The 24,319-nt window shown below is 42.0% G+C and overlaps 1 protein-coding gene across 2 annotated transcripts in view; it reads right to left on the bottom strand.

Moving 5' to 3' along the window:
- The window catches only part of CPQ (carboxypeptidase Q), a 268,011-nt gene that overhangs the window by 165,741 nt on the left and 77,951 nt on the right, over positions 1-24,319 (bottom strand). For both annotated transcript variants that reach the window (XM_050941018.1, XM_050941019.1), the window contains exon 4: positions 16,102-16,309. In XM_050941018.1, coding sequence (XP_050796975.1) covers positions 16,102-16,309 — 208 coding nt within the window. The remainder of the gene's footprint in view (positions 1-16,101; positions 16,310-24,319) is intronic.

Genomic DNA, 24,319 nt, shown 5'->3' with positions numbered 1-24,319 from the left:
CCCCGTGTGATAATGTATGCATGGTTAGATGGACTGTGACCATGGCCTTCCAGAAGATTCAGGAGGCCTGGGGTCTTCAGCGGTGGGAGTCCTTCCAGTCCGGGTCTTCAGAGTACTTCGGCGGTGGGTCCCAGAGTGAGTGAAGGACCCGCCACCACACTGCCACCGAAGACCTGGAGCAGAAGAGGCTCTGGGTTTTCGGCAGCATGTCCTTCACTCAATCCAGGTGTGTTTGGTGAAGGACCTGCCACCGAAGACCCGCCGAAAACTCTCATGGGAGCCCCTGTGAGGCGCGGGGCCTGGGGCAAATTGCTCCACTTGCTCCCTCTCCCATATAAATATACAGTTACTGTTTTATACATCATAATTTTCTGCTCTTTTTTTCTTTGGCGCCTCAGGCAAGGGTTACAGCAGCCAAATGCTGGACTACCTCACCTACTCCTAAATATCAGAATGCAAGAGGGATTTAGGATAATTTTATAAAATAAAAAAATCTTCAACAGTAGAGAAACAAAGCTTCTGTAATTGTTCTGTAGAACTTACGTCTGTTTGGAAGTATTACTGCAATAAAATCCCAATGTAATTCTGTCAAATGTTGTGTGGGAGTAGAAACAACAAAGGAATGGGTGAGAAGAAAAATATTACAGTGCATCTGTCATGGTACAATTCCCCACTCTGCACCTTAGCGTCCAAAAGATGGGGTACCAGCATGAATTCCTCTAAGCTTAATTACCAGCTTAGAACCTGTAGCGCTGCCACCAACCAGGAATTCCAGTGCTTGGTACACTCTGGTCCCCCTAAAAACCTTGCAGGGGGACCACGAAGACCCAGACCCTCTGGATCTTAACACAAGGAAAGTAAACCCTTTCCCTCACGGTTTCCTCTGCCAGGCTTCCCCTCCCTGGGTTACACTGGAAGATCACTGTGATTCAAACTCCTTGAATCTTAACACAGAGAGGAAAATGCACCTTCCCCCCCTCCTTCTCTCTTCCCCTCCCAGTTTCTCCCTGAGAGAGAAAGTAATCCTAACACAGAGAGAAATTAACCTCTCTCCCCCCCTTCCCTCCTTTCTCCCCACCAATTCCCTGGTGGATCCAGACCCAGTCCTCTGGGGTCTCACCAGAATAAAAAAACAATCAGGTTCTTAATCAAGAAACTTTTAATTAAAGAGAGAAAAACTGTAAAAATTATCTTTGTAAATTTAAAATGGAATATGTTACAGGGTCTTTCAGCTATATACACTGGGAATACCCTCCCAGCCTAAGTATACAAGTACAAATTAAAATCCTTTCAGCAAAATACACATTTGAACTCCTCCCAGCCAAATACACATTTGCAAATAAAGAAAACAAATATAAGCCTAACTCGCTTTATCTACCGAGTACTCACTATTCTGAACTTATAAGAGCCTGTATTGGAGAGATTGGAGAGAAACCTGGTTGCACGTCTGGTCCCTCTGAAAACCCAGAAAGAACAACAACCAAAAACTAACAGCACACACACAAACTTCCCTCCCTCAAGATTTGAAGTATCCTGTCCCCTGATTGGTCCTCTGGTCAGGTGACAGCCTGGCTCACTGATCTTGTTAACCCTTTACAGGCAAAAGAGATATGAAGTACTTCTGTTCCATTAACTCTTAACTTCCGTTTATGACAGCATCTGCTTATGCTCTTACAATCAATCAGCAGGACTACAAGTCTATGCATTACTCAGATACATTTGCCGGCCAAGAGAATAAATTTCCTCAAGGTTACATTTCAAATTCTAATGCCACAATTTTAGTAGCAGTCTGGTGTAATTTGGGAAAGGTAGGATCTATACACTCTTCTAAACACTGGGCAGTAGAGTGGAGGAGCAAACCGCTAACAAGGAGTTGTAGGCAAAAATCTGACATGCTTCAAAGAAAAAAAAAGAGATTGGGATGGGTAGATAGCTGAAATGTACATGTTATCAGCTGTGTCTGAAACTAAGGATAAAGTCCAGAGAGCACTTTGCCTTGTGGCAAACCTCCCACACTTACAACAAGGTATCGGAGTGAAATCGAGTACAGCAGAATGACTGCCACACTGAGCTCAATTCACTCTAACATTTAAGCTCTACTTGGTGCCAGGGATGGGGGGTACAGGAAATCAGTTATAGCTCCTGTCAAGATATTATTCCCACTTTGAACTTTAGCGTCCAGAATGTGGGGACCTGCATGTACCCTTCTAAGCTTAATTCCTAGCTTAGATCTGATAGCGCTGCCACCAACCAAAAATATAGTGTTTTGGTACACTTCCTGTCCCCCAAACCCTTTCCTGGGGGACCCAAAACCCAAACCCCTTGGGTCTTAAAACAAAGAGAAATAAACCATTCTCCCTCCTTTCCCCCTCCCAGACTTTCCCTGAGAGATCACTGTGATCCAAACTCCTTGAATCTTAAAACAGAGAGGAATTAACCTTTCCCTCCACTTCCCCCCCCCCCCCCCCCGGTGAGTTCAGACCCAATCCCCTTGGGTCTTAAACAAGGAAAAAAATCCAATCAGGTTCTTAAAAAAAATAAAGCTTTTAATTAAAGAAAGAAAAAGTAAAAATTATCTCTGTAAAACCAGGATGGAAAATGTTTACAGCGTCTTCAGCTATACATAGACTAGAGGGACTCCCTCCCCCCTAGCCTAAGTTACAAGTTACAGCAAACAGAGGTAAAATATCCTTCCAGCAAAATACACATTTGCAAATAAAGAAAACAAACAAAAGACTAATCCGCCTTCTAGCTAGTACTTACTATTTTGAACATGAGAGACTGTTTCAGAAAGATTGGAGAAAGCTGGTTGCACGTCTGGTCCCTCTTAGCCCCAAGAGCGAACAAAGAACAACACAAACAGCACAAAACAAAGACTTCCCTCTACCAAGATTTGAAAGTATCTTGTCTCCCGATTGGTCCTTTGGTCAGGTGTCAGCCAGGTTCACTGAGCTTGTTAACCCTTTACAGGTAAAAGAAACATTAACCCTTAACTATCTGTTTATGACAGCTCCTGATCCTGCCCCAGCATAGCCCTGGTGTGAAAGTAACTAGAAACTGTTCTTTTGTCACTGTCCCTTAGGGACCTTATACCAGTAGAACTGTGTTTCCCAAACTTGGGAAGCCGCTTGTGCAGGGAAAGCCCCTGGCGGGCCGGGCCAGTTTATTTACCTGCTGCATCCCAGTGGCCACGGTTCACTGCTCCAGGTCAATGGGAGCTGCAGGAAGCAGAAGCCACTACGTCCCTTGGCCTGCACCGCTTCCAGCAGCTCCCATTGGCCTGGAGCAGTGAACCATGGCCAGTAGGAGCCGCGATCAGCCAAACCTGCAGACACAGCAGGTAAACAAACTGGCTCGGCCTGCCAGGGGCTTTCCCTGCACAAGCGACGTCCCAAGTTTGGGAAACACTGCAGTAGAGGATCAATATAGCAAACTTCCATTCTTCCACACACCCCAGCTTACTCCCGAGAAGTTTGTGCCAGTAGAGAGGAATTCTTCATTGACCATTTCCAGCCAGAATTCAGACAATTCGTACCATCTGACCATTACAAAATGGCCACAACCCATTTTTTGTTACACCAATATCTATAATACTATTTGGAAAATACAACAAACAATATAAATGTTTTAATTATTATTGTCCCTTTACAACACTAGCACTGAAACAAATCAGTTAGGGTACAGAACTGTTTCTTACAATGATATAGATATGATGTTTCCAGTATAAACTATTTAGGGACTCAGAAGCAATTCAGAATTGCAGGGCAAACTTTGCACTAGTACTTACCCAGACACATTATTTTAAATGGTTTCAATTAGCTTTTGAATTTCAAATTGACAGATTTGGTTTTAGATGTTTTTGCCAAGCTCTAGACCATTAAATTTATCGTACTTTTTAAATCTTAAATTAACTAGGCCCCTTTGGCAGTTTGGAAAAAAAACTTTTTGAAACAGCCAAGTTTATAAAATTAACTTCGGTGCATCAACTGTTTGGTGTTTTTATTGTGACAACCCAACCTTCCTTTGAAATGAACCGCAGGCATTACTGTCATCACAAACCATCTTTTCCCCATAAGATCCATCATATTAAGAACACAAGAACATAAGAATGGACATAATAGGTCAGAACACTGGTCTATTTAGCCCTGTATCTTATCTTCTGACAGCAGCCACCAACAGAACAGGGAAATTTATTGAGTGATCCATCCCCTGTCTTCTTGTTCCAGATGCTCACTGTCAGAGGTTTAGAGACACCGTGAGGGGTTTCATCCCTGACCATGTTGGCTGATAGCCATTGATGGACCAATACTCCATGAATTTATCTAATTCTTTTTTGAAGCCATTTATACTTGAGGCCTTCACAATGTCTCCTGGCAATAGGTTCCACAGGTTGACTGTGCATTTTATGAAGAAGTACTTACTTGTGGTTGTTTTAAACCTACTTGCCTATTCATTTATTGGGTGACCCTTGGTTCTTGTGTTCTGAGAAGGGGTAAGTAACACTTCCTGATTTACTTTCTCTTCATCAGTCATGATTTTATAGACCTCTATCATATCCTCTCTTAGTTGATTCCTTTCTAAACTGAAAGCCCAAATACACTATATCAACTGGATCACCCTTATCTATGTTTGTTGACACCCTCAAAGAATTGTAACAGACTGATGAGGCATGATTTCCCTTACAAAAGCCAAGTTGACTCTTCCCCAGCATATTGTGTTCAGGTATATGTCTGATAATTCTGTTCTTTACTATAATTTCAACCAAACTTGCCTGGTACTGAAATTAGGTTTTTTTGGCTTGTAATTGCCAAGATTACTGATGGAGCCTTTTTAAAAAATCAGTGTTACATTAGCTGTCCTTCAGTCATCTGGCACAGAGGCTGATTTAAGTGATAGGTTACATATCACAGTTAACAGTTCTGCAATCTCATATTTGAGTTCCTTCAGAACTCTTCGGTGAATATCATCTGGTCCTAGTTACCTATTACTGTTTAATTTATCAATTTGTTCCAAAACTTTCTCAGACAGTTTCTTAGATTTGTCACCTAAGAGCAGCTCAGGTGTGGAAATCTCCCTTACATCCTCTGCAGTGAAGACTTATACGAAGGATTCATTTAACTTCTCTGCAATGGGTCTTTCTTCCCTGAGTGCTCCATTAGCACCTCAATCATCCAGTGGCCCCACTGATTGTTTGGCAGGCTTCTGATGTATTAAAAATAAAAATGTGCTGTTAGTTTGTGTGTCTTTTGCTAGTTGTCCTTCAAATTCTTTTTTTGCCTGCCTAGTTATACTTTTACACTGACTTGTCAGAGTTTATGTTCCCTTCTATCTTCCTCAGTATGATTCAACTTTCAATTGTTAAAAATGTCTTTGTCTTTGTGAAGGCATGTCCTCCCCACACTTGCCCTGAAAAGGTTAAGGCAGGTCAGAGGGACCAATTAGCCTAGTAGGCAGCAAACTGGGGGGAATTAAGACTGTGACAGAAGCCTTAGTTAGAAGTATCAGAGGGGTAGCCGTGTTAGTCTGGATCTGTAAAAGCAGCAAAGAATCCTGTGGCACCTTATAGACTAACAGACGTTTTGGAGCATGAGCTTTCGTGTGTGAATACCCACTTCATCGGATGCATTCTTCTTAATTAGAAGTTCATCTGTGCAGGAGCAGGCAGGGCCTGTATAAGCCAGGAAGCTGGCAAGAGAAGCAGGATGCTGGGAAAGGCTACAGTCACCCCTTGGGGAGACGGAGAAGTGTTTGGAGGCTGCAGGGACATGTAGCCTGCAGTTGCTCCCTGGGAGGAGGGAGTGGTGAGGCTGGCAGACCCAGAGAAAGGAGAGAAAGCTAAAAGGTTAGGAAGAAGCTCAGGAAAATGCAGCAGGTACAGGTTAGAACAGACCTTGACAGCTGACTGGAGTCCCAGAGCCGGAACCCAGAGTAGAGGGTGGGCCTGGGTTTCCCAACCAGCCACTGGGGAAGTGGCACCAGCAGAGCAGTGCATAGGAAGACTGCCTGAGCCTGTTTGAGAGAAGAGACTCTTCCCAATCTCCCCAGAAGAAGAGAAGGTGTTTAGTGACCTGGCTGGAAGACCGAGTCATGAAGAGGATGCTACGGTTCTTGGAGTGAGATTGGGGCTGACCTGAGAGAGATAGAGTGACAGCCAGGGCTGGCTTTAGGATTCAGATACCCAGGAGCGGTCCGGGTCTTCGGCGGCGCTTCGGCAGCGCTTCGGCAGCAGGGTGTCCTTCACTCTCTCTGGGTCTTTGGCGGTGTCATAAACAGATAGCTAAGGGTTAATGTCTCTTTCACCAGTAAAGGGTTAACAAACAACACCTGACCAGAGGACCAATCAGGAGACAAGATACTTTCAACTCTGTGTGGAGGGAAGCTTGTGTGTGTGTTCTTTGTTCTCTGTCTGTGTTCTTTCTGGGATCTGAGAGTGACCGGATGTACTACAGGCTCTAATTTTCTATTCAAGTAGTAAGTGCAAGTAGAAAGGCGGTTTAGTCTTTTTAATTGGTTTTCTTTATTTGCAAATGTGTATCTGGCTGGTAGAGTTTTTAATGTGTATTTGGCTGGAAGTATTTTAAATTGTATTTCTGCTGGAAGAGGCTTTTTCTCCTGTTTCTATAAACTGAAAGACCCCGTAATATTCCATCTTGAATTTACAGTGATTTTCTTTATTCTCTTTTCTTTTATTAAACGTTTTCTCTTTAAGATCTGATTAATTTTTTCCCCGTGTTAAGGCAAAGGAACTGAGTCTGTACTCATCAGGGAATTGGTGGGGAGAAGGGAGAAGGAGTAGTGGGGGAGGAAAGGTGAATTTCCTCTATGTTTTAGAGTCACGGAGCTTGAATCTGTCTATCTCTCCAGGATAACCCAGGGAGATAAAATCTGGGGGGAGGGGGAAGGGGGAGGAGAAACCTGATTTCTCTGTGTTGTGATTCAAGGAGTTTGAAGCACGGTGATCTCCTGGTGTACCCAGGGTGGGAAAGATCTGCGAGGAAGAAAGGAGGGGGAAGGGAAATGGTTTATTCCCCTTTGTTGTGAGACTCAAGGAATTTGGGTCTTGGGGTCCCCAGGGAAGGTTTTGGGGAGACCAGAGTTTATCAGGCACTCCAAGTCCTGATTGGTGGCAGCTTATCAGATCTAAGCTGGTAATTAAGCTTAGAGAAATTCATGCTGGTACCCCAATTTTTTGGACTCTAAGGTTCAGATTGGGGAAAGACACCATGACAGGAGGCACTTCAACGGCAAGGCGTTCTTCACTCGTTCCAGACCCCCCGCCGCCGAAATGCTGCCGAAGACCCAGACAGCCACCAGATATGTAAAAAAAAAATTAAAAATTAAAAAGGCGCAGGGCCCTATTCCAGGGAATCGAGGGGATTGGCCTAAAGCTGGCCCGGTGACAGCGTGCGACCATCGGAAGGGGCATCAACTTCATGAGCTAAGCCCCAGAGCAGCCTGGAGGAGACGCCAGCCTGGCGGTGAGTGGAGTCCCCCATCACAGTCTTTAACCACCTCTTTTACTTTGCTGTTTATCCCTGGTGGCATTTTAGCACAAAGTTTGTAGCATATAGTTTTTAGCATATAGTTTTAGCATCTATTATGGTGTTTTTCAAAAGTTTTCATGCAGCTTGCAGGCATTTAATTCTTGTGACTGTTCCTTTTAATGTCCGTTTAACTAGCCTCCTTATTTTTGTATAGTTTTGTATATTTAAATGCTACTGTGGTTGGTTTCTCTGATATTTTGCCCCCTCCAAGGATGTTAAATTTAATTACATTATGGTCACTATTACTGCGTGGTTCAGCTACTTTCACTTCTTAGACTAGAGCCTGTGCACCATTTAGAACTAAATCAAATCTCCCCTTGTGGTTTCTTGGATTAGCTGCTCCAAGAAGCAGTCATTAAGGGTGTCTAGATATTTTATCTCTGCATCCTGTCCTGAGGTGACATGTTTCCAGTCAATATGTGGATAGCTGAAATCTCCCCATTGTTATTGGGTTTTCTGTTTTTGTAGTCTCTCTAATCAACCTGAGCATTTCACAGTCAGCATCACCATCCAGATCAGGTGGTCAATAGTACATTCCTACTACTATATTCTTATTATTCAAACATGGAATTTCTATCCATAGAGATTCTATGGTCCCATTTGCTTCATTTAAGATTTTTAGTATATTTGACTCTATGCTTTCTTCACATATAATGCCACTCCCCTATCAGCACAACCTACTCTCTCTGTCATTCATATATATTTTGTATCATGATATTACAGTGTCCCATTGATTATCATTGTTCCATCAAGTTTCTGTGATGCCTATTATATCAATAGCCTCATTTAAGACCAGGCACTCAAGTTTACCCGCCTTAGTATTTTGACTTCTTGCATCTATATACAAGAACTTATATCATTTATCAATATTTAGTTGTCTGCCTTCATATTAAACCTGGTGACATGCCCAAGTCCCATAGAAATGAAAAAATAGGGGTACGATTTATTTTGGTGGGAACTAACATGAACATAAATCTTAAAATAAAAATTTAAAAAAACTGATTATATTAGCTCATTTAGTTACATTTTTATCTCTACTTCCTCTTGCTATTAGGCCTTCTATGAAGTGATGAATTGGCACTTTCAAAAAGCCACACCTCCTTGTGATGACTGAAATTAACTGCCAAAGTCTTGTCAGAGGGAGGTAGGGGCCAAGTTTCAATTTACTGCTACAGGAAAGAGGCTCAAATGGCAGTGCTTAGAAACAGTGCTTACATACATTTTCAATATGGAAACTGAATGAGAGGAGTGAGAAAGCCATAGTGCAAAAATTTAACAATGGAATCCACAACTTCATGGCAACGGGCTTGTAAAATGTCCTTACTCACATTTCTATCATATGCATGATTTGGTCTGACCAAATGGATTTCTGGAAGCCACATCAAAGGGCTAATGGATAAACATTTTGTGAGCATATTTAGAATTGATGACAGGCCATAAAACAACACCCCGGAACAGGAGTGTTATATACAGTCAGTGAACTTCCAGTTGCTGCCTACAAATAGTTCCTGTCCTTATATGCATGCAGCTATGTATGTGTATCAGATCCAAAACATGGACATTTTTCATGGTCTTTTATTCCCTGGAGATTTTCCCAGTATTGCAAATTGCAGGAGAAGATTATTTTTGTTAAGTAGGGAGAGGAAGAGGAACTAGTAAGTACATAAACGGCTATTTCTCTTGTGGAACAGGCTCTGTTATATTAATCATTTATTGGGAAGGAACTTTATGTCCCAGTATCTTAGCATCACTATAATTCAGGCCATTACTAGGATTTGTCACTTAGAAAGTTCTATCTAGTCTAAAATTTGGCTAAGTGGAATACAGTATTTATTAATACATTTTGTGCTTGTAATACTCAAAGTAGAGCCACACTTATTCTATAAAACAGAGGCGCAAAAAGCAGGGTGAAGCAGTCTTGTTATGCATGGTCCTAAATGAGCTAATGATACCCTTCTGTTATGTTGTACAGTATTTATACTAGATCACAGAAATAGGAGCCATTAAAAATGTATATTCTCTGCACTGTACTTAGACAAGCATTTTTTCCCCACTTATTAACTTGAAAATCAAGTGTAGTATGCACAAGTTATCAAAGGATGAGTGTGTGGTAAAGTTATGAGTTTTCTGTTCTGAAAACTTTTCAATAGATTGACTATTTTGCAACTTCATGGTTAGGGAATTAACAGGCCTGTAGTTTCCTGGATAACTTTTCCCCTCCTTTCTTAAAAACAGGAATTATATTGGCAATTCTCCAGTCATAGTGTATGACCCTCAAGTTTACAGATTCATTACAAATCTTTGTTACTGGGCTTCAGGGCCGGCGCCACCATTTAGGCGACCTAGGCAATGGCCTAGGGCGCCAGAATCTTTGGAGGGCGCTATTTTGCCAGGGGGACGGCACGCGAGTCCAGTGGACCTACCGCAGTCATGCCGGCGGATGGTCCGCTGGTGGAAGGGCTTCGGTGGCGCTGCCGCAGTCATTTCAGCGGACGGTGCGCTGGTCTAAAGGCTCCGGCGGACCTTCCGCAGTCATGCCTGCGGCAGGTTCACCAGAGCCTTTAGACCAGCGGATCGCCCGCCGTCATCACTGTGGCAGCTCCACCGGAGCCTTTCCAGCAGTGGACCCTTCACTCGCATGACTGCGGGGGGGGGCAAAATGGCCATCCGCCTAGGGCGTCAGAAACCCTGGCGCCACTCCTGCTGGGCTTGCAATTTCATGTGCCAGTTCCTTTAATATTCTTAGATGGAGATTTATCCGGGCCCCATGATTTAGTCCCATTAAGCTGTTTGAGTTTGACTTCCATCTCAGATGTGGTCATTTCTACCTGCACATCCTTGTTTCCATTAGCCACCCTGTTGTTACCCCTAAAATCTTCACTAGCCTCATTAAAAAACTGAGGCAAAGCATTTGTTTAGGTGTTGGGCCATGCCTAGATAATCCTTAATCTCCACCCTATTCTCAGTGTTTAGTGGTCCCACTTTGTCTTTCCTTGCTTTCTTTTAATTTATATGGCTATAGAAACTCTTACTATTGGTTTTCATTCCCTTTGCAAGGTCCCACTCTGCTTGGCTTTTGGCAGTTTTCACTTTATCCGTACACTTTCTGACCTCAAAGAGGTAACTTTCCTTGCTGATTCTCTCTCCTCCCCCTCCCCCATCTTCCATTCCTTGTAGGCTTTCTGCTTTCTCTTAATCACCTGTTTCAGATGCTTGCTCATCCAGTTTGGTCCACAAACTTTCCCTACGATTTTTTCCCCTGCCTTGCTTGGGATGCAAGCTTCAGATAGCTTCTGCAACTTTGACTTAAAATAATTCCAAGCCTCCTCCACATTCAGATCCTTGAGTTTTTCAATCCAGTCCACTTCCCTAACTAATTCCCTTAATTTTTTAATGTTAGCTCTTTTGAAATCAAGGACCCTTGCTGTAGATCTATTTTTGTTTATCTTTCCATTTAGTTTAAACTGAATTAACTCATGATCACTCAAACCAAGGCTGTCCTTTACAACCAGCTCTTCTATGAGGTCCTCACTACTCACTAATATCAAATCTAAAATCACTTCACCTCTTGTTGGTTCAGTGACTATTTGGTGAAGAAATCTGCCAGCTATCACACCCAGGAAAATCTGGGCCCTATTGTTATTAGTAGCACTTGTCCTACAAGCTGTATCTGACATATTAGTCTCCCATAATCACACAATTCCCAGTAGTATTTATTTCATTAAAAACATGAAAGGGGTCTTGTCAGGGTTCCCTCCCCACTCTAAACTCTAGGGTACAGATGTGGGCACCTGCATGAACGACTCCCTAAACTTATTTCTACCAGCTTAGGTTAAAACTTCCCAAGGCACAAATTCCTTCCCTGCCCTTGGTATCGCTGCCACCACCAAGTGATTTAAACAAACATTGAGGGAGGGCCCCTTGGATCCCTACCTCCCTCAAAATATCCCCCCAAGCCCCTACACTCCCTATCCTGGGGAGGCTTGAGAATAATATCCTAACCAATTGGTTACAAAGTGAGCACAGATTAACCCCCCTGGGTCTTTAGGACACTGAAAAACAATCAGATTCTTAAAAGAAGTTTATTAAAAAAAAATAATAAAAGAATCACCTCTGTAAAATCAGGATGGAAGATAACTTTACAGTGTAACAAAAAAGATTCCAAACACATAGGATTTTCCCCTCTAGGCAGAACTTTAAAGTTACAGAAACAGAGATAAACCTCCCTCTTAGCACAGGGAAAATCCACAAGTTAAAACAAAAGATAATCTAACATATTTCCTTAGTATTACTTACTATTTCTGTAATATTAGATGCTTAGTTCAGATATGGCTTAGGGAGATGTATTTTCCCTACTCTGGCTCCTCACTGACCTGGAGAGAACAAAGGAACCCGAAAACAAAAACCTCCCCCCACAGATTTGAAAGTATCTTCTCCCCTTATCGGTCCTTTTGGTCAGGTGCCAACCAGGATATGTGAGTTTCTTAACCCTTTACAGGTAAAGGAGGGATTAACCCTTTACAGAGTAAGGAGGGATTTTATGCTACCCTTAGCTGTATGTGTAGGACAGGTCTCTATTCATATCCAAACCAGATTCTGGTGGTCTGTCGTACACCCCAAATACTATGTCAGGGGAACCTCTAGTAATTTTCTTCCCCAAAGTGATTTTGGCCCAAACAGACTCTGTCTTATCATTTCTCACAGCTTTTTGTAACAATAGTCGATAAAGTTTTCAAACCAATATGATTTAAGTTTGTGGTGGCCTTTTAAAAAAATGCTACAAATCTTTTGAGAAGATTTAATAAGCTATTATTACCTGTAACTTCATTATATAATGGATCAGGAGCACTATTACAGGTAAGGTGGTGTCATGTCATCTCCTTAAAAGTGGATTTGTCTAAGTCCTCTAAAATCAACAGACTTCATTGTGTTTCTTTGACATTTGGTGTGTCTCAGGAGAGCTCAGTGTAGGGTTAGTGTTCGAAATGTAGAGTCATTTGAGCCAGGGGTTCTGGAGATAAAAGCAGCCGCCTCCCCCAGCAATTAAAAAAATGTTTCTAGTTTGGTCAGAGCTAGAGATCAAACTATAGTAGTGATGCAGCTCAAAAGACTCTCAATCTATCAAGTTTTACCCAAGGTAGTGCATGGCACCTACTAAATATCTGGGGGACCCAAACTGAGAATGGTATTTAAGAAAATGTACATATATTACAGTGTGTATGAGTCAATATGGAAAAAAGGCCAAAGGGTTTCCATTCCTTATATTTCTTACACTTTAAACTCAAATTTTATAAGTGCTCTAAAATCCAAATGGCTACTCAGATTGCCTTGAAAATTGGTGTGCCTCATAGAGATTTCAGGGTAGGGCTCGTGATCCAAATTTGAAGTCATTTGACCAAGGGATTCCTAAGTTATTGTGCCCCTCCAAAACAAACAAACAAACAAACAAAAACAAAAAACAAACTGTTTTCTTCTGTTGACTTGTACTGTTAAACAGAGGTACTAATGACTGGATGAATCACAAACATCTTGATGGCTGAGAACTCACACTTCAATTAACGTATCTAAGGATAAATTAATCATTATCCCCATGTAAGACAAAAGGAGTTTTGAACTGAGTGGCTGGAGGCTGCTGCAATTTGTGAGTAATGGGTGGCAATTTCATTTTTGGGGGAATGTAATCAAAGTGTTTGGGAGAAAAATTAGACATGTGAATGCTTCATGAGAGGGGAGAATGTTGAAGTTCAAGTGAAGGAGGTATAGTACCCCTCAGCTCTGCCAGTGCACCCCAACCCTCCTGCAGCACACAGCTCTCCGAGTGCACACCAACCTCACTGCATCCCAACCTTTCTGCACGCCAACCACCCTGAAGCCCATCCTTCCTGCGCCTCCAGGTCTGCCAGTGCACCCCAGCCACTCTGCAGCAGCCAACCCTTCCTGCACCTCCAGGTCTGCTAGTGCACCCCAATCACCCTGCAGCAGCCAACCCTTCCTGTACCTCCAGGTCTGCCACTGCAACCCAACCACTCTGCAGCCCAACCCTAATTAAATTTTCCTTGTTGTCCTTCTAATAGATGGAATCCTGCAGATGAGAGTGAATGGGTTGTAAAAGGAGGCAAAGAGCTTGTACCTTTCAGCAATTGTGGGGTTGGCAGAGTAAAGGTACACATGTTAATGGGCATATTGGGGCTTTGCTGAGTTAAGATTGCTTGGGCAACTTTAACATCACATCTCCTGGAGTTCAGAAATTTCAGTTTTGCTCAACTCAATGTTCTGCAAAGGGGCATCATACTGCCAAGCAACCTTAACTTTACGTTAACATTTTTTTCCCATTGCATTGTATTAAAGTCTAGTGAAGTCCATATCACAGCTATGGTTACCAAAATCTCTAATGTACAAACATTGATACATATTACAATGCACAACATCAGACTGGCTCTACATCATGCAGTGATCTTCACAGACAAATACATACCTTAAATTTTCTACCATAGGTGCCCAACTAGTTGCATATTTGCTAATGGTGGTATTTTGAAGGTCCCTGCTTACTGTTCAAAACATATGGCTTTAGAAGCTTTTATAATACTTATGTCTCCCACTGTTGATTTCTCACTCAGGTTCAGAAGGCCAAATTTGCTATTGTTTTAATGCAAAACTTTAATTGAAACTTTGGCTCATAAAAACAGCACCTTTCTAGTCCATCGAGTTTTTAATGCATTCCAAGATTCTTTGGCATAAAGTGCACTATAAGAGTTTAATTCTATATTGCATTTGATTGCATGAATAGGTAGATGGTTCCAGTTTTTACCAGAGTAACAGTGTATCAATTGTGTGGCAAAACATCCATTAACCTCCTGTGGAAAAGAAGTACTGAAAACCCTCAATGTTCACTTGTTTTTTCTGTTTCTTGGGTTACATTTTAAAGGTGTATATGCCACCACTTCCATTAACATCAGCAGGGAACTTGTGGCTAAATCTCCACGTAAGGTTTCAAAATCTTTGCTGCTCAGTTCAAGAATATTTCTCCTGTTGGGCTACTGAAAGAGACAGGTGAAGATAGCCACAGAGAATATACATGGGCCTTCTGCTTTAAATCTTTTAGGTTTCAATTTTTGGATATCATAATGCTTGCAGTGAAATACTATAATTTTGATATACATCGAGTATGATTCAGGAAGGGTAAATACAATAGCTACTCAGAAGTGTTGCTAAAAATTCATGTGACATAAATTAGGTTACAGCTAACAATTTAAGACTTAAGACTTTGTTCAGTAAGGTTGCATTTCATGTAGCAAAATTCATAACTGATGGCATATTAACCGCTCAACCACAATGGCCATAGCAGAGTTTTCAGAAGCTTGATCATTTGGCAAGAAAAAGGATTACACCAACTTCTCTCTAGAGTTCCTAGCTGTCATAATTCAAAGCCGTAGCTAAAGATATAACACTATTAAAGGACAAAATGCTATTAAAGCAAATAAAAATATGAAACAAGTATGATTTTTAAAAGACTATGATAAAGATATAGTACTCCTATATTTCATTAAAATTAGAAAACTGAAGTTTAAAAAATGATTCTGGCTTAGTAGCTTGATTTTAGCAGGGATTTCTAGTGCTACCATAATTAAGGTTACATCAGCATTTCCATTATAAATGTACAACCAAAAAAATGTATTCCATGATGTAACTTTGGCATTAAAAGGCCACATCTCAGGAACAAGTTTTCTACCACCACAAATTTGGTTTGGCTGATTTTAAGCTATAAAACTGGAAATTAAAAAAAATGGAGAAAGTGGAAAAAACCTTAAGATAGTAGCTTTCAATTTCAAAACGGCTAACATTTAAACTGAACTTGCAGCTAGTTAGCTAGGTTCACCAGAACATTACTCTAGTTCTACACTGGAGTAACTCCACTGAAATACAGTGGTGATCAGAACCAATTAGCTCATTAAAGGGCTAATTCTTTTTTATATTAAAAATTAAGTTAATTCAACAGCTGATATTTATCTCTGCATGGGTTTACAGCCTCTCTTCAAAGTATTTTGTACTTACAGGAGCACTTCATTTATTCATGCTGACTAGAAGACCTAGTGCAGATTACCAGATCAGTAAATGAACAAGGAAGTTCAAGGGCACTATATGGCCAAATGTAGTTTGTTTTTTTTTATTTTGATACATACAGCTAACTTGTCATTTAAAATACTGAAACTTATTTCACTAGCATTAGGATTTAACCTCTGTTAACATAGTTTTGTTTTGTTTTTGTTAAAGGCAAATATCCACATAAGGAATGAACCACTTTCATAAAGATGAACTTGTGACACAGCTGAAAATAAAAAGGAGCAATTCAAGTTCCATATTTTACCTGAGCTCTCTCACCTTAGAACCTAGTAATCCTTATGCAGGTGTACCACACTCTTCCTTACACCAAGCCTGAATTTGACCTGCTGTTTTGAAAGCAAATATCAAAGCCAACATGTACAGAGTGCAGTGGGCTGGCAAATGAAAGTTACTAGTTTTCAAATACAAGTCACTGTTTTTCCAGATTCACACTAACCTGTTCTGGGTACTTGCTCCCGACTATTTCTGCCACGGTGTTAAAGGAACCAGTATCGGGATAGGTCTTGGCTCCCATCTTCAGGGTCACAACAATCTTGGTGCCTCGGGAAGACATCCGTGCCATCATTTCGGCATCTTCCACTGAAATACAAGCTGTAGGAATCTTCGGCACATCAGACTGGTACTGCTGCCACCCAGTGTGAGGGCTACAACAATAAAAAAGACTGCGTTAATGATGTAATTTTGCAGTTATTTTAACTAGTCTAGGGTTATTAACACAGCATGTTTTGTGTAATTAATTATTAGTAAATAAAACTATATTGACGCATTCCAACCCTCCTTAAGACTTTCACTTTCACCTCCAACAGATATCCAAAAGCTCTACATAAACCAACTTCATCAAACTTGTACTCTAACACAAATATTTAACAGTAACCTTGTATACTTTTATAACCATTGTACCAACAGATCAGCACATCTCACATTCGTTCCCTTGGGAAGTTATTCTGTCTTAACTAGTGTGGCAGAATTCAATTTAAATGATAAATGTTGGCTAACATCGATTTCAGCTGACATACTGAAATTGATGTAAAAAATCCATCTGTAAAGGTCAGGTGAGTGCAGCTTTCTCCCCGCACCTTGTGCCTGCAGGGATCAGGTGTCGCTAGCCCTGTAGCAGGGCAGGGAGCCCTCTGCAGGAGTGAGTGAATGGGGCTGTGACAGCAGTGCTGCAGAGGGCTCCCTGAACAACCACAGGGCCAGCAACTCCTGGTCCCTACAAGCACAGGGAAAGCTTTGGTACTGGCGGGACAGAGTGGAGACCCCCAGCTAGGACTACATGGAGGAGAAGCCGTAGACCGTGGGGGAGGCTATTCCACTGCTGAAGGGATTCCTACCCAGGCAGGAACTGTTCAGCAACCAGGTGGCCTGACCCACAGCCGAGGGCTTGTTCTTCTCCTTGCAGCCTGGCTGGGGGTCTCCGCTTTGCCAGGTCAGGACCACAGACTCCCACATCTTGTGTCTCAGTGCCTGGAGCCTCACCCATGCAGGGAGCCCCTTGTCGCCCCACAGTCAATGCTGGGAACCCTTGGCCACCACACTATCAGTGCTGCCCTAACCCCAACTCTACCCCTTCTTAATTTCTCACAACTGTAAAAATAAAAAGTTAAATGTTTTTTAAAAATTAAAAATTGGTATTAATCACCAAATTGCAAAGAAATTAAAAAATAGTATTCTGCCAAGGCTAGTCTTAACACTGCCAAGGTCACTGTGACCCACAGATCTTTGTTGCCAACAGACTGGCAGTAGTGTGACCAGATATCCCGATTTTATAGGGACAGTCCCAATTTTTGGGTCTTTTTCTTATATAGGCTCCTATTACTCCCATCCCGTCCCAATTTTTCACATTTGCTGTCTGGTCACCCTAACTGGCAGAGGGCACAGAGGGTTTACAGGGATCCCCTGGGTCAGATATATGCATGATAGTTCACTGGAGGGGGTCATGTGAGGTCACTACCGAGAGCCAGTAGCCCACTAGTTGTCATAATCACTGAGAAATGGATGTGCGGATAATACCTATGGAGTTATGTATCTATACTAAAATTTGTGTGTTCTTAAGATCTTGGCGTTATGGCAGGCCACCAGGAGGTGATCTACCTTAGAAATATTCTTTTCAGACAGGAGGTAGCAGACACCTAACTCCTGATCTGGTCATTCGTGTATGATATGTCTCATGATGCAAGCCTACTTGCATACTGAGCCAAAGAAGAAGAGGTTGAGAAATCTACAAGATGAAACCAACAACAGGAGGTGTCCTGTTTGTGAATAAAGACAAAGGATGGAACTTGTACATCTTGTGGAGGGAGGAAAGGAACATTCTGGGTCCTTCACCTAGGAGGCAAGCTGACAATGTGTCTCATGAAAGGAGGATCTCAGCTAACCTGGCTGTAAAGCGCTGCAAGGATTTTGGTGAGTGTTACTCTATGAGATAGGAGAGTATCTAGCTAGTTAAGTCTAGGCTCTAGAATGAGTTATGATTTTCTTTTATCTGCAACCATTTGTTTCCAATACTTTTACTTGCTATTACTTGGATTTCTGTGCTTTCTTACATAAACTTGTTTCACAGATCTAATTGCTGGGTGTTAAGTGGCCTGGGTATCTGAGGTGGAACCATTAAGCTGGAGTGCACGGTTTCTTTGTAAGTAGTGAATCTGTGAATACTGTAAGGGTCCAGTGCACCAGGAGCTGAACACTCCAGGGGGATGCTCTGAGGTCTCGAGGCTTTGAATGTGCCCACTGCTAACCTGCACACACAGATAACATGGGTATAAATAGCAGTGTAGACAGTGAGGCACTGCTTAGGCAAGTACAGACACAACAGAACACAGCTCTCTATGTGCCCAAGGAGTGCCTCCCACATCTACAGTCAGCAATGTAGTGTCCCGCTGCTGGAGCCTTTCCATACCACAGTGAAAGGCTCCAGATGCGGAGAAAGGCTCTGCAGCTCACCACTGCTGGAGCCTTCCCCTGCCACAATGAAAGACTCTGAGCATTCTACATGCCACCAGTGAGGGCCTAGAGGAGAGTGCTTGTATTGCTCATGGAGCATGGGAGCTGACCTCCGGCAGGCACAAACAAGGCTTCCTCACAGTAAGGGCAGGTAATAGCGAGGTGCCCGATAATCCTGAGTATCCACAGGAAGCACAAATCACTGCTAAAGTTTTGCGTTAGAGTGTGTTATAGTGGGTTCTTAAATATTGGAGGATTTGCTACTTGATGACTACTACACCAGGAAGAAGAGTGGAAAGTATTCAGGACCACAAAAATAAGTTTTTCGTTTTCCAGTCTTACAGAAAAGTGACAGACACTGACATTTAAATTCACTACTTTATTTATGTCAGCATCAGACTGGAAAACAATAATGTGTTGTCTTTGAAGAGCAGTCATATGAGTGACTTCAGGGAAAATTAACACACCGCAACCATGAATAAATATCATGTATCTGCCTCAGAAAACTTCAGAATCCAATCACAATCTGGAGTCCTGAGAAAATGAGTGTTTTAATAGACTCTAGGGAACTAAATAGCATATCTACTAGATGTAGGGTCCATGTCTCTCCTGAGCAGGACAGAAGAAACTTCGCAAGTTTCAGCTCTTAGTTTCTATTCATTCTTTTATCAAAGAGAGCATTGAGGGGACAGAGTTCCCATTGTAAGACTTTGTTTTCAGTTGCTTATAAACTCGGCCATACTAACTATTTGGGTTGAAATTTTCCATGCCAAGTGTCTGTCTTAGGGTGCGGTGGGTTGTTTTGGTTTGTTTTGGTTTTTGTGGAAAATTTCAGCCAAAATGGTTTGCCATTTTCAGCAAGTCTAGTGAAAAGTACATAATTTTATCCCTGTTATGTTCTGGTGACTTTTTTTTTAAAAGCTCTAGTATCCCCACAAGTTGGAGCAGGGTCATGAACCTTGGCAGCCAGATGGCCTATGTGTTACAGATCCCCATCCCCTTGAAAATGCACCTAAATTTGGCCAAAATTATAAACTTTTAAAAAATTGCATGTTCAACAGAGTCCTATTACAACTTTACAGCTAATTCCCCCCAAAATTCCATCTGCAGTGGACATGCTCCTGCTTGGGGCTGAGGCAGAACTTTCCCTTTAACTGCAGCTCTGGGCTGCTGGGGCCACTTCCAGACACCCAATTTGCCAGCAGAAAGACACTCTCTCCTGTGTTCTCAGTGCAATCCCTGGTGATACCAAGCAGCTTGGAGGAAGAACTGGAAGGAGGAACAGATTACAACAAGGAGCTTGGCGGGTATGGGGAGAAAGGGAAACTGGGACTGGCTAGGCAAGGAGATGGGGAAGGACACAAGTGGGAGAGGGAAGAGACTGAGATGAGATGAGAAGGTGGGGGAGATTTGGTCTGGCTGGGCAAAGAGATTGGAACTAAGAACCAGGAGAAGGATAGACAGATGTGAAAAAGAACCAGAGTGCAGGAGAAGAACTGGGATTACTGGACAAGAAGACTGGGGCTGGGATGAGAAGTCTGAGCAGTAGAGACTGGGCATTGTTGGGAAGGAGAGTGGGAATGGAACAAAGAGCCAGATGTAGGGAAGACACATGACAAGGACAGGGTAGGAATGTAACCAAAGATTCCTGAACCTCACCATTCCTCTGCTGTCAGCAAATATCTCTGAAACCCAGTGGCAACATGTTATCCTCTTGCGGGGAGGTGAGCTATGCAGTAATTGATAGCAATAGTAGATGGCATTAGCTCACATGACAGAGGTGGTGTGGTGGATGTAAAGGTTCCAAGTCTGCTGATGGTCCAAATGGGTGTCAATAGGACACCACATTCTGAGATTTGTGTTTTCAGTTTGCTTTTTTAAAACCCTATGAAATTATGCACAAAAAAAGTTAAAAGAACATTAAGAGTGCAGAGTCAGGCACTCAAAATTTTTAAAATGCCAGAATTAAAGTTACAGAGGCATCCTTAGTTCAGTCGCCTGGTGCATATCTATTATGAAAGTCTTTAATTACATGGTCACATACTATGTTTCCACAGGACACCTGCTTCAGTTAGTTCACAGGATGGACAGTGCTCAATTAATGAGCAGCTATTCAGTATTCAATTTTCTCATCATTGTTCAATGTGCAGCCTCATGCCTTATTTACCAAAAGCTATTCAAACATTGCTATAGTATTTGAATGCTTCACAAACATTAATTCATGCATTTTCACAAGGCCCTCTAAGTGAGGGAGTGGTATTATCCCCATTTAATAAACAGGAAATTGAGGCAGAGAAAGATTAAAGTCAAAAGTATCCACTAATTTTGGGTGCTGAATGTGAGATACCTGGAATCTGATTTTCAGAGTATTTGGCATTATATATAGGGCTCCATGACTTCTGCAGTGGCCATTGTGGCTGACCACAGGGCTGCTCAAGCAGCTGACTCCAGGGCCAGCCACTCAGGTGGCCCTGGGGACAGTCACACGGGCTGTTGCTAGAGCGGCTGTGCAGTCAGCCACTCAGGCAGCCCTGCAGCCAGCTGCACCGGCTGCTGCTTGGGCAGTTCCAACAGTTTGCCCCGGGGACCACCTGAGCAGCGGCTGGCTGCTGTTGCCGCTGGCTCTGGCCCCACTGCCCCCAGCAGTGACTCCTCATGGTGCTCCCCCAGCAGCAACTTCCTCCCCAGGATGTAGCCAGGGTATTTTTAGTAAAAGTCATGGACAGGTCACGGGCTGTGAATTTTTGCTTCTTGACCATGACCAGTCCATGACTTTTACTAAAAATACCCATGACTAAATCATAGCCTTAATTATATATCAGTGTATATGTTCAAAGCACAGCTCCCATTGATTTCAGTTGCATCTGTGAGTGCTCAGCACTTCTGCAAATCAGAACCTAGGGTCTCAGGTTAGGCACTCAGAAAATGAGGAATATACCATTAGTGACTGCCTGTAAAAAGCATTGTTTAAGTGACTTGCCCAGCATCACAAAGGAACTCTGTAGCAGAGGCAGGGACAGAATCCAGTCATCCAGAGCAGCATTCTGCTGTTTTCACCATGAGCTCATCCTTTCTGTTCCTGAAACCCCCTGCCTCATTCACTACACACTATCCAAAGTCTGCAACAAATGAAGTAGGGGTCCTAAGGACAACAGTCTTCTTCAGTACACCACTCAGATACATTCCAAGAGCACTACCCATCCTGTGCACTGAATGAGGAAGGGGACCTGTACTGGAAAAATATAGTATGATCATGTAACAAAAGACTATCATAATGAATATGCACAAGGGGACTGAATTAAGGTTGCCCTGGTAATCTTAATTCTGCTATTCCTTAATTTTTGAGCGATTAACTATGTAATCTTAATAATGTTCTTTTAATGTAGCATTTTTGCATGTATAATATAAAATGGTCTGGGAAAGATATTATTTTATTATATGGACTTCAAGTTAGACCACCACATCAGCAGCAAAACCTGGCTCTGATCTTGGCAGAATGCTTGTCTACTTCACTTTTCATAAGCATCATCTTAACAACATTATTGCAAATGGCAGCATGAACTCAACTCATTTATAAAGCAACAGTAGTTCAACAAAAGATGTCAAATTAGACAAAACAATTACAAATTCTCACACAATACACCCTAAATTTTGTATACAATGTAAGCAATAAAACCCTTTCACTTAGATATCTGCTGACCAAATAATGCAAACACACAAAACCAAATTCTGGACTCATGTAACAAGGAATAGCTCCACTGAAGTGCTTGTTTACATCAGTCTTAAATTTGCTCAAAGTTTTCAAAAACCAGGATGAGACATCTTATTTTGTCTCATGCCACTGCTGATTTTTTAATACCCAAAGCAGAACCAGGCAATAGAGTCATTATGGACCAAAACTGTCAACAGTAACTAGAGCTTTTAGCACTTTAAATTTCAGATGTATTTGGGAATTCCCAAATTTCAAAGAAGCCATTTGAAGCAATGTGCTTAATGGTCCCTGTTTATGACTATTTGTCACATAATTATACAATGCTGACTGGAATGACAAATATTAACATTGCAGTGAGACTCCGCCATGCCTATTAGGCAAGATTCTGAAGAGGCTGAAAACTTTGAAGCCAACTCTTGTTTCTATGAACTTCCTAACTAGTGTGGTAAGGTTGGAAGGATAGATTTTATTGCTGCTTTCAAACCAGATCATGGGCATACATACTGACCATTTTCTGCGTAGTGTATTATTTATTTATTTTTGGCATGTTAAAAATGCCTCGCTCTTGGAAATGTTAATACTGTGTTTAGCAATTAAGCATACAATTTGTAAAAGTTGAGTATGTTTACATGAAACTAATCTCACACTTTCACACATTTAGCAAGAATTCAGAAGAGAAATGCTACTTTCTCAAATTCTTCCAGACTGGATAAAAACTAGAAAATACTATTGAGGAAAAAAATTCCAATGGCTAGGGAATTAACTTGATTACTTGGACAGATCTTTCCAATGTTTCTCATATGAGTCTATAAAAAAAGCCTCTTGCAATCTAGACAACATTAATGAAACACACTACACTGATAACACTGTGTCTTTAGAACAAACATTTAAGGAACACCATCAATTTTAGAAAGAACTAAAGTAGTTTAGTATTAGAGATACTGAGGCCCCCTTCTCCAACCAAATTTCTTTACCTTTCTAATCACATTTACCTATTTTTTTAAAGTGTTTTTATGCCACAATGGGGATAAGAGACCTGCACAAATATGAGGGGAGATTGACTGTCTTTAATGACTAAACACACATTGCTGTAAAATGCACAATTATTGGTCCTCAAGATTTTTTGAGCTACAGTAATCTTCATTGTTACTTGTAACTATAGTGAGTACAAAATTTTCAAACAAAACTGGGATTTGTAAATTGATGGAGTCCTTTTCAATTACTTTAGTAGCTTCCTCCTAAAGGGTCAAAATACTATTCAAAAACTATGGTCCTGATTCAGCAGAGCATGTTTCAATACTTTGCTAAATCAGATCCTACCATCCCAGTTCCGCAGCCCTATTCAGTAAAACTCTGTATTCAGTTGAAAAGATTAAACTAAGTTAATAGCATTTTGCCTAAGTAATAACAGCAGCATTGTGCTCTATATGCAAAGGGAGACACTTCACTCACCACTAAATTTCAGCCATCTGAGTGTGAATCAGCAACAAGGAAGCAAGAATGTATTTTGGCAAAAGTGCTTAGGTAAATCCCTGATCTTACAAGAAATGCCACAAGGTCTCATAGGTCCATGTAGAGCTAATGTGATTTCAATTTAAGTTCTCATCTGAAAAGATATACACAGTTACATTACAGGGGACCGATGGTGCAAGTAGAATTCATTTCTTACCAGTACGCTGCACCAGCTAAAGTGGGGGGCACGTGACCTCCCAACATGACTCCTCCAGGCCCTGCCCCCAGCCCAGGGTTCCACGCTCTCTCCCTGCCCCTCATGATCCATCCCACACTACCTGAGGGGGGAGGGGCTCTGTCACCCTCCCGCTGCACCAGAGACTTCTGAACCACCAGGTTCTCTGGAACCACAGTGGTAAAAGGAGCAGTCCTGACCCCAGCCCTGTCCTCTTGCAGGGCAGCTGTACAGACCCTAGACAGGACTCAGGAGACACAGCTGCGTTGAAGGGCTGGAGACGGGTCTGGGGGCGGTACAGCTCCTTCT

The sequence above is a fragment of the Gopherus flavomarginatus genome, chromosome 2 (genome assembly GCF_025201925.1).
Source record: "Gopherus flavomarginatus isolate rGopFla2 chromosome 2, rGopFla2.mat.asm, whole genome shotgun sequence".
Taxonomy (NCBI): domain Eukaryota; kingdom Metazoa; phylum Chordata; order Testudines; family Testudinidae; genus Gopherus; species Gopherus flavomarginatus.
The sequence above is the reverse complement of the archived record's forward strand: the minus strand, read 5'-3'. Positions and strand labels throughout refer to the sequence as shown.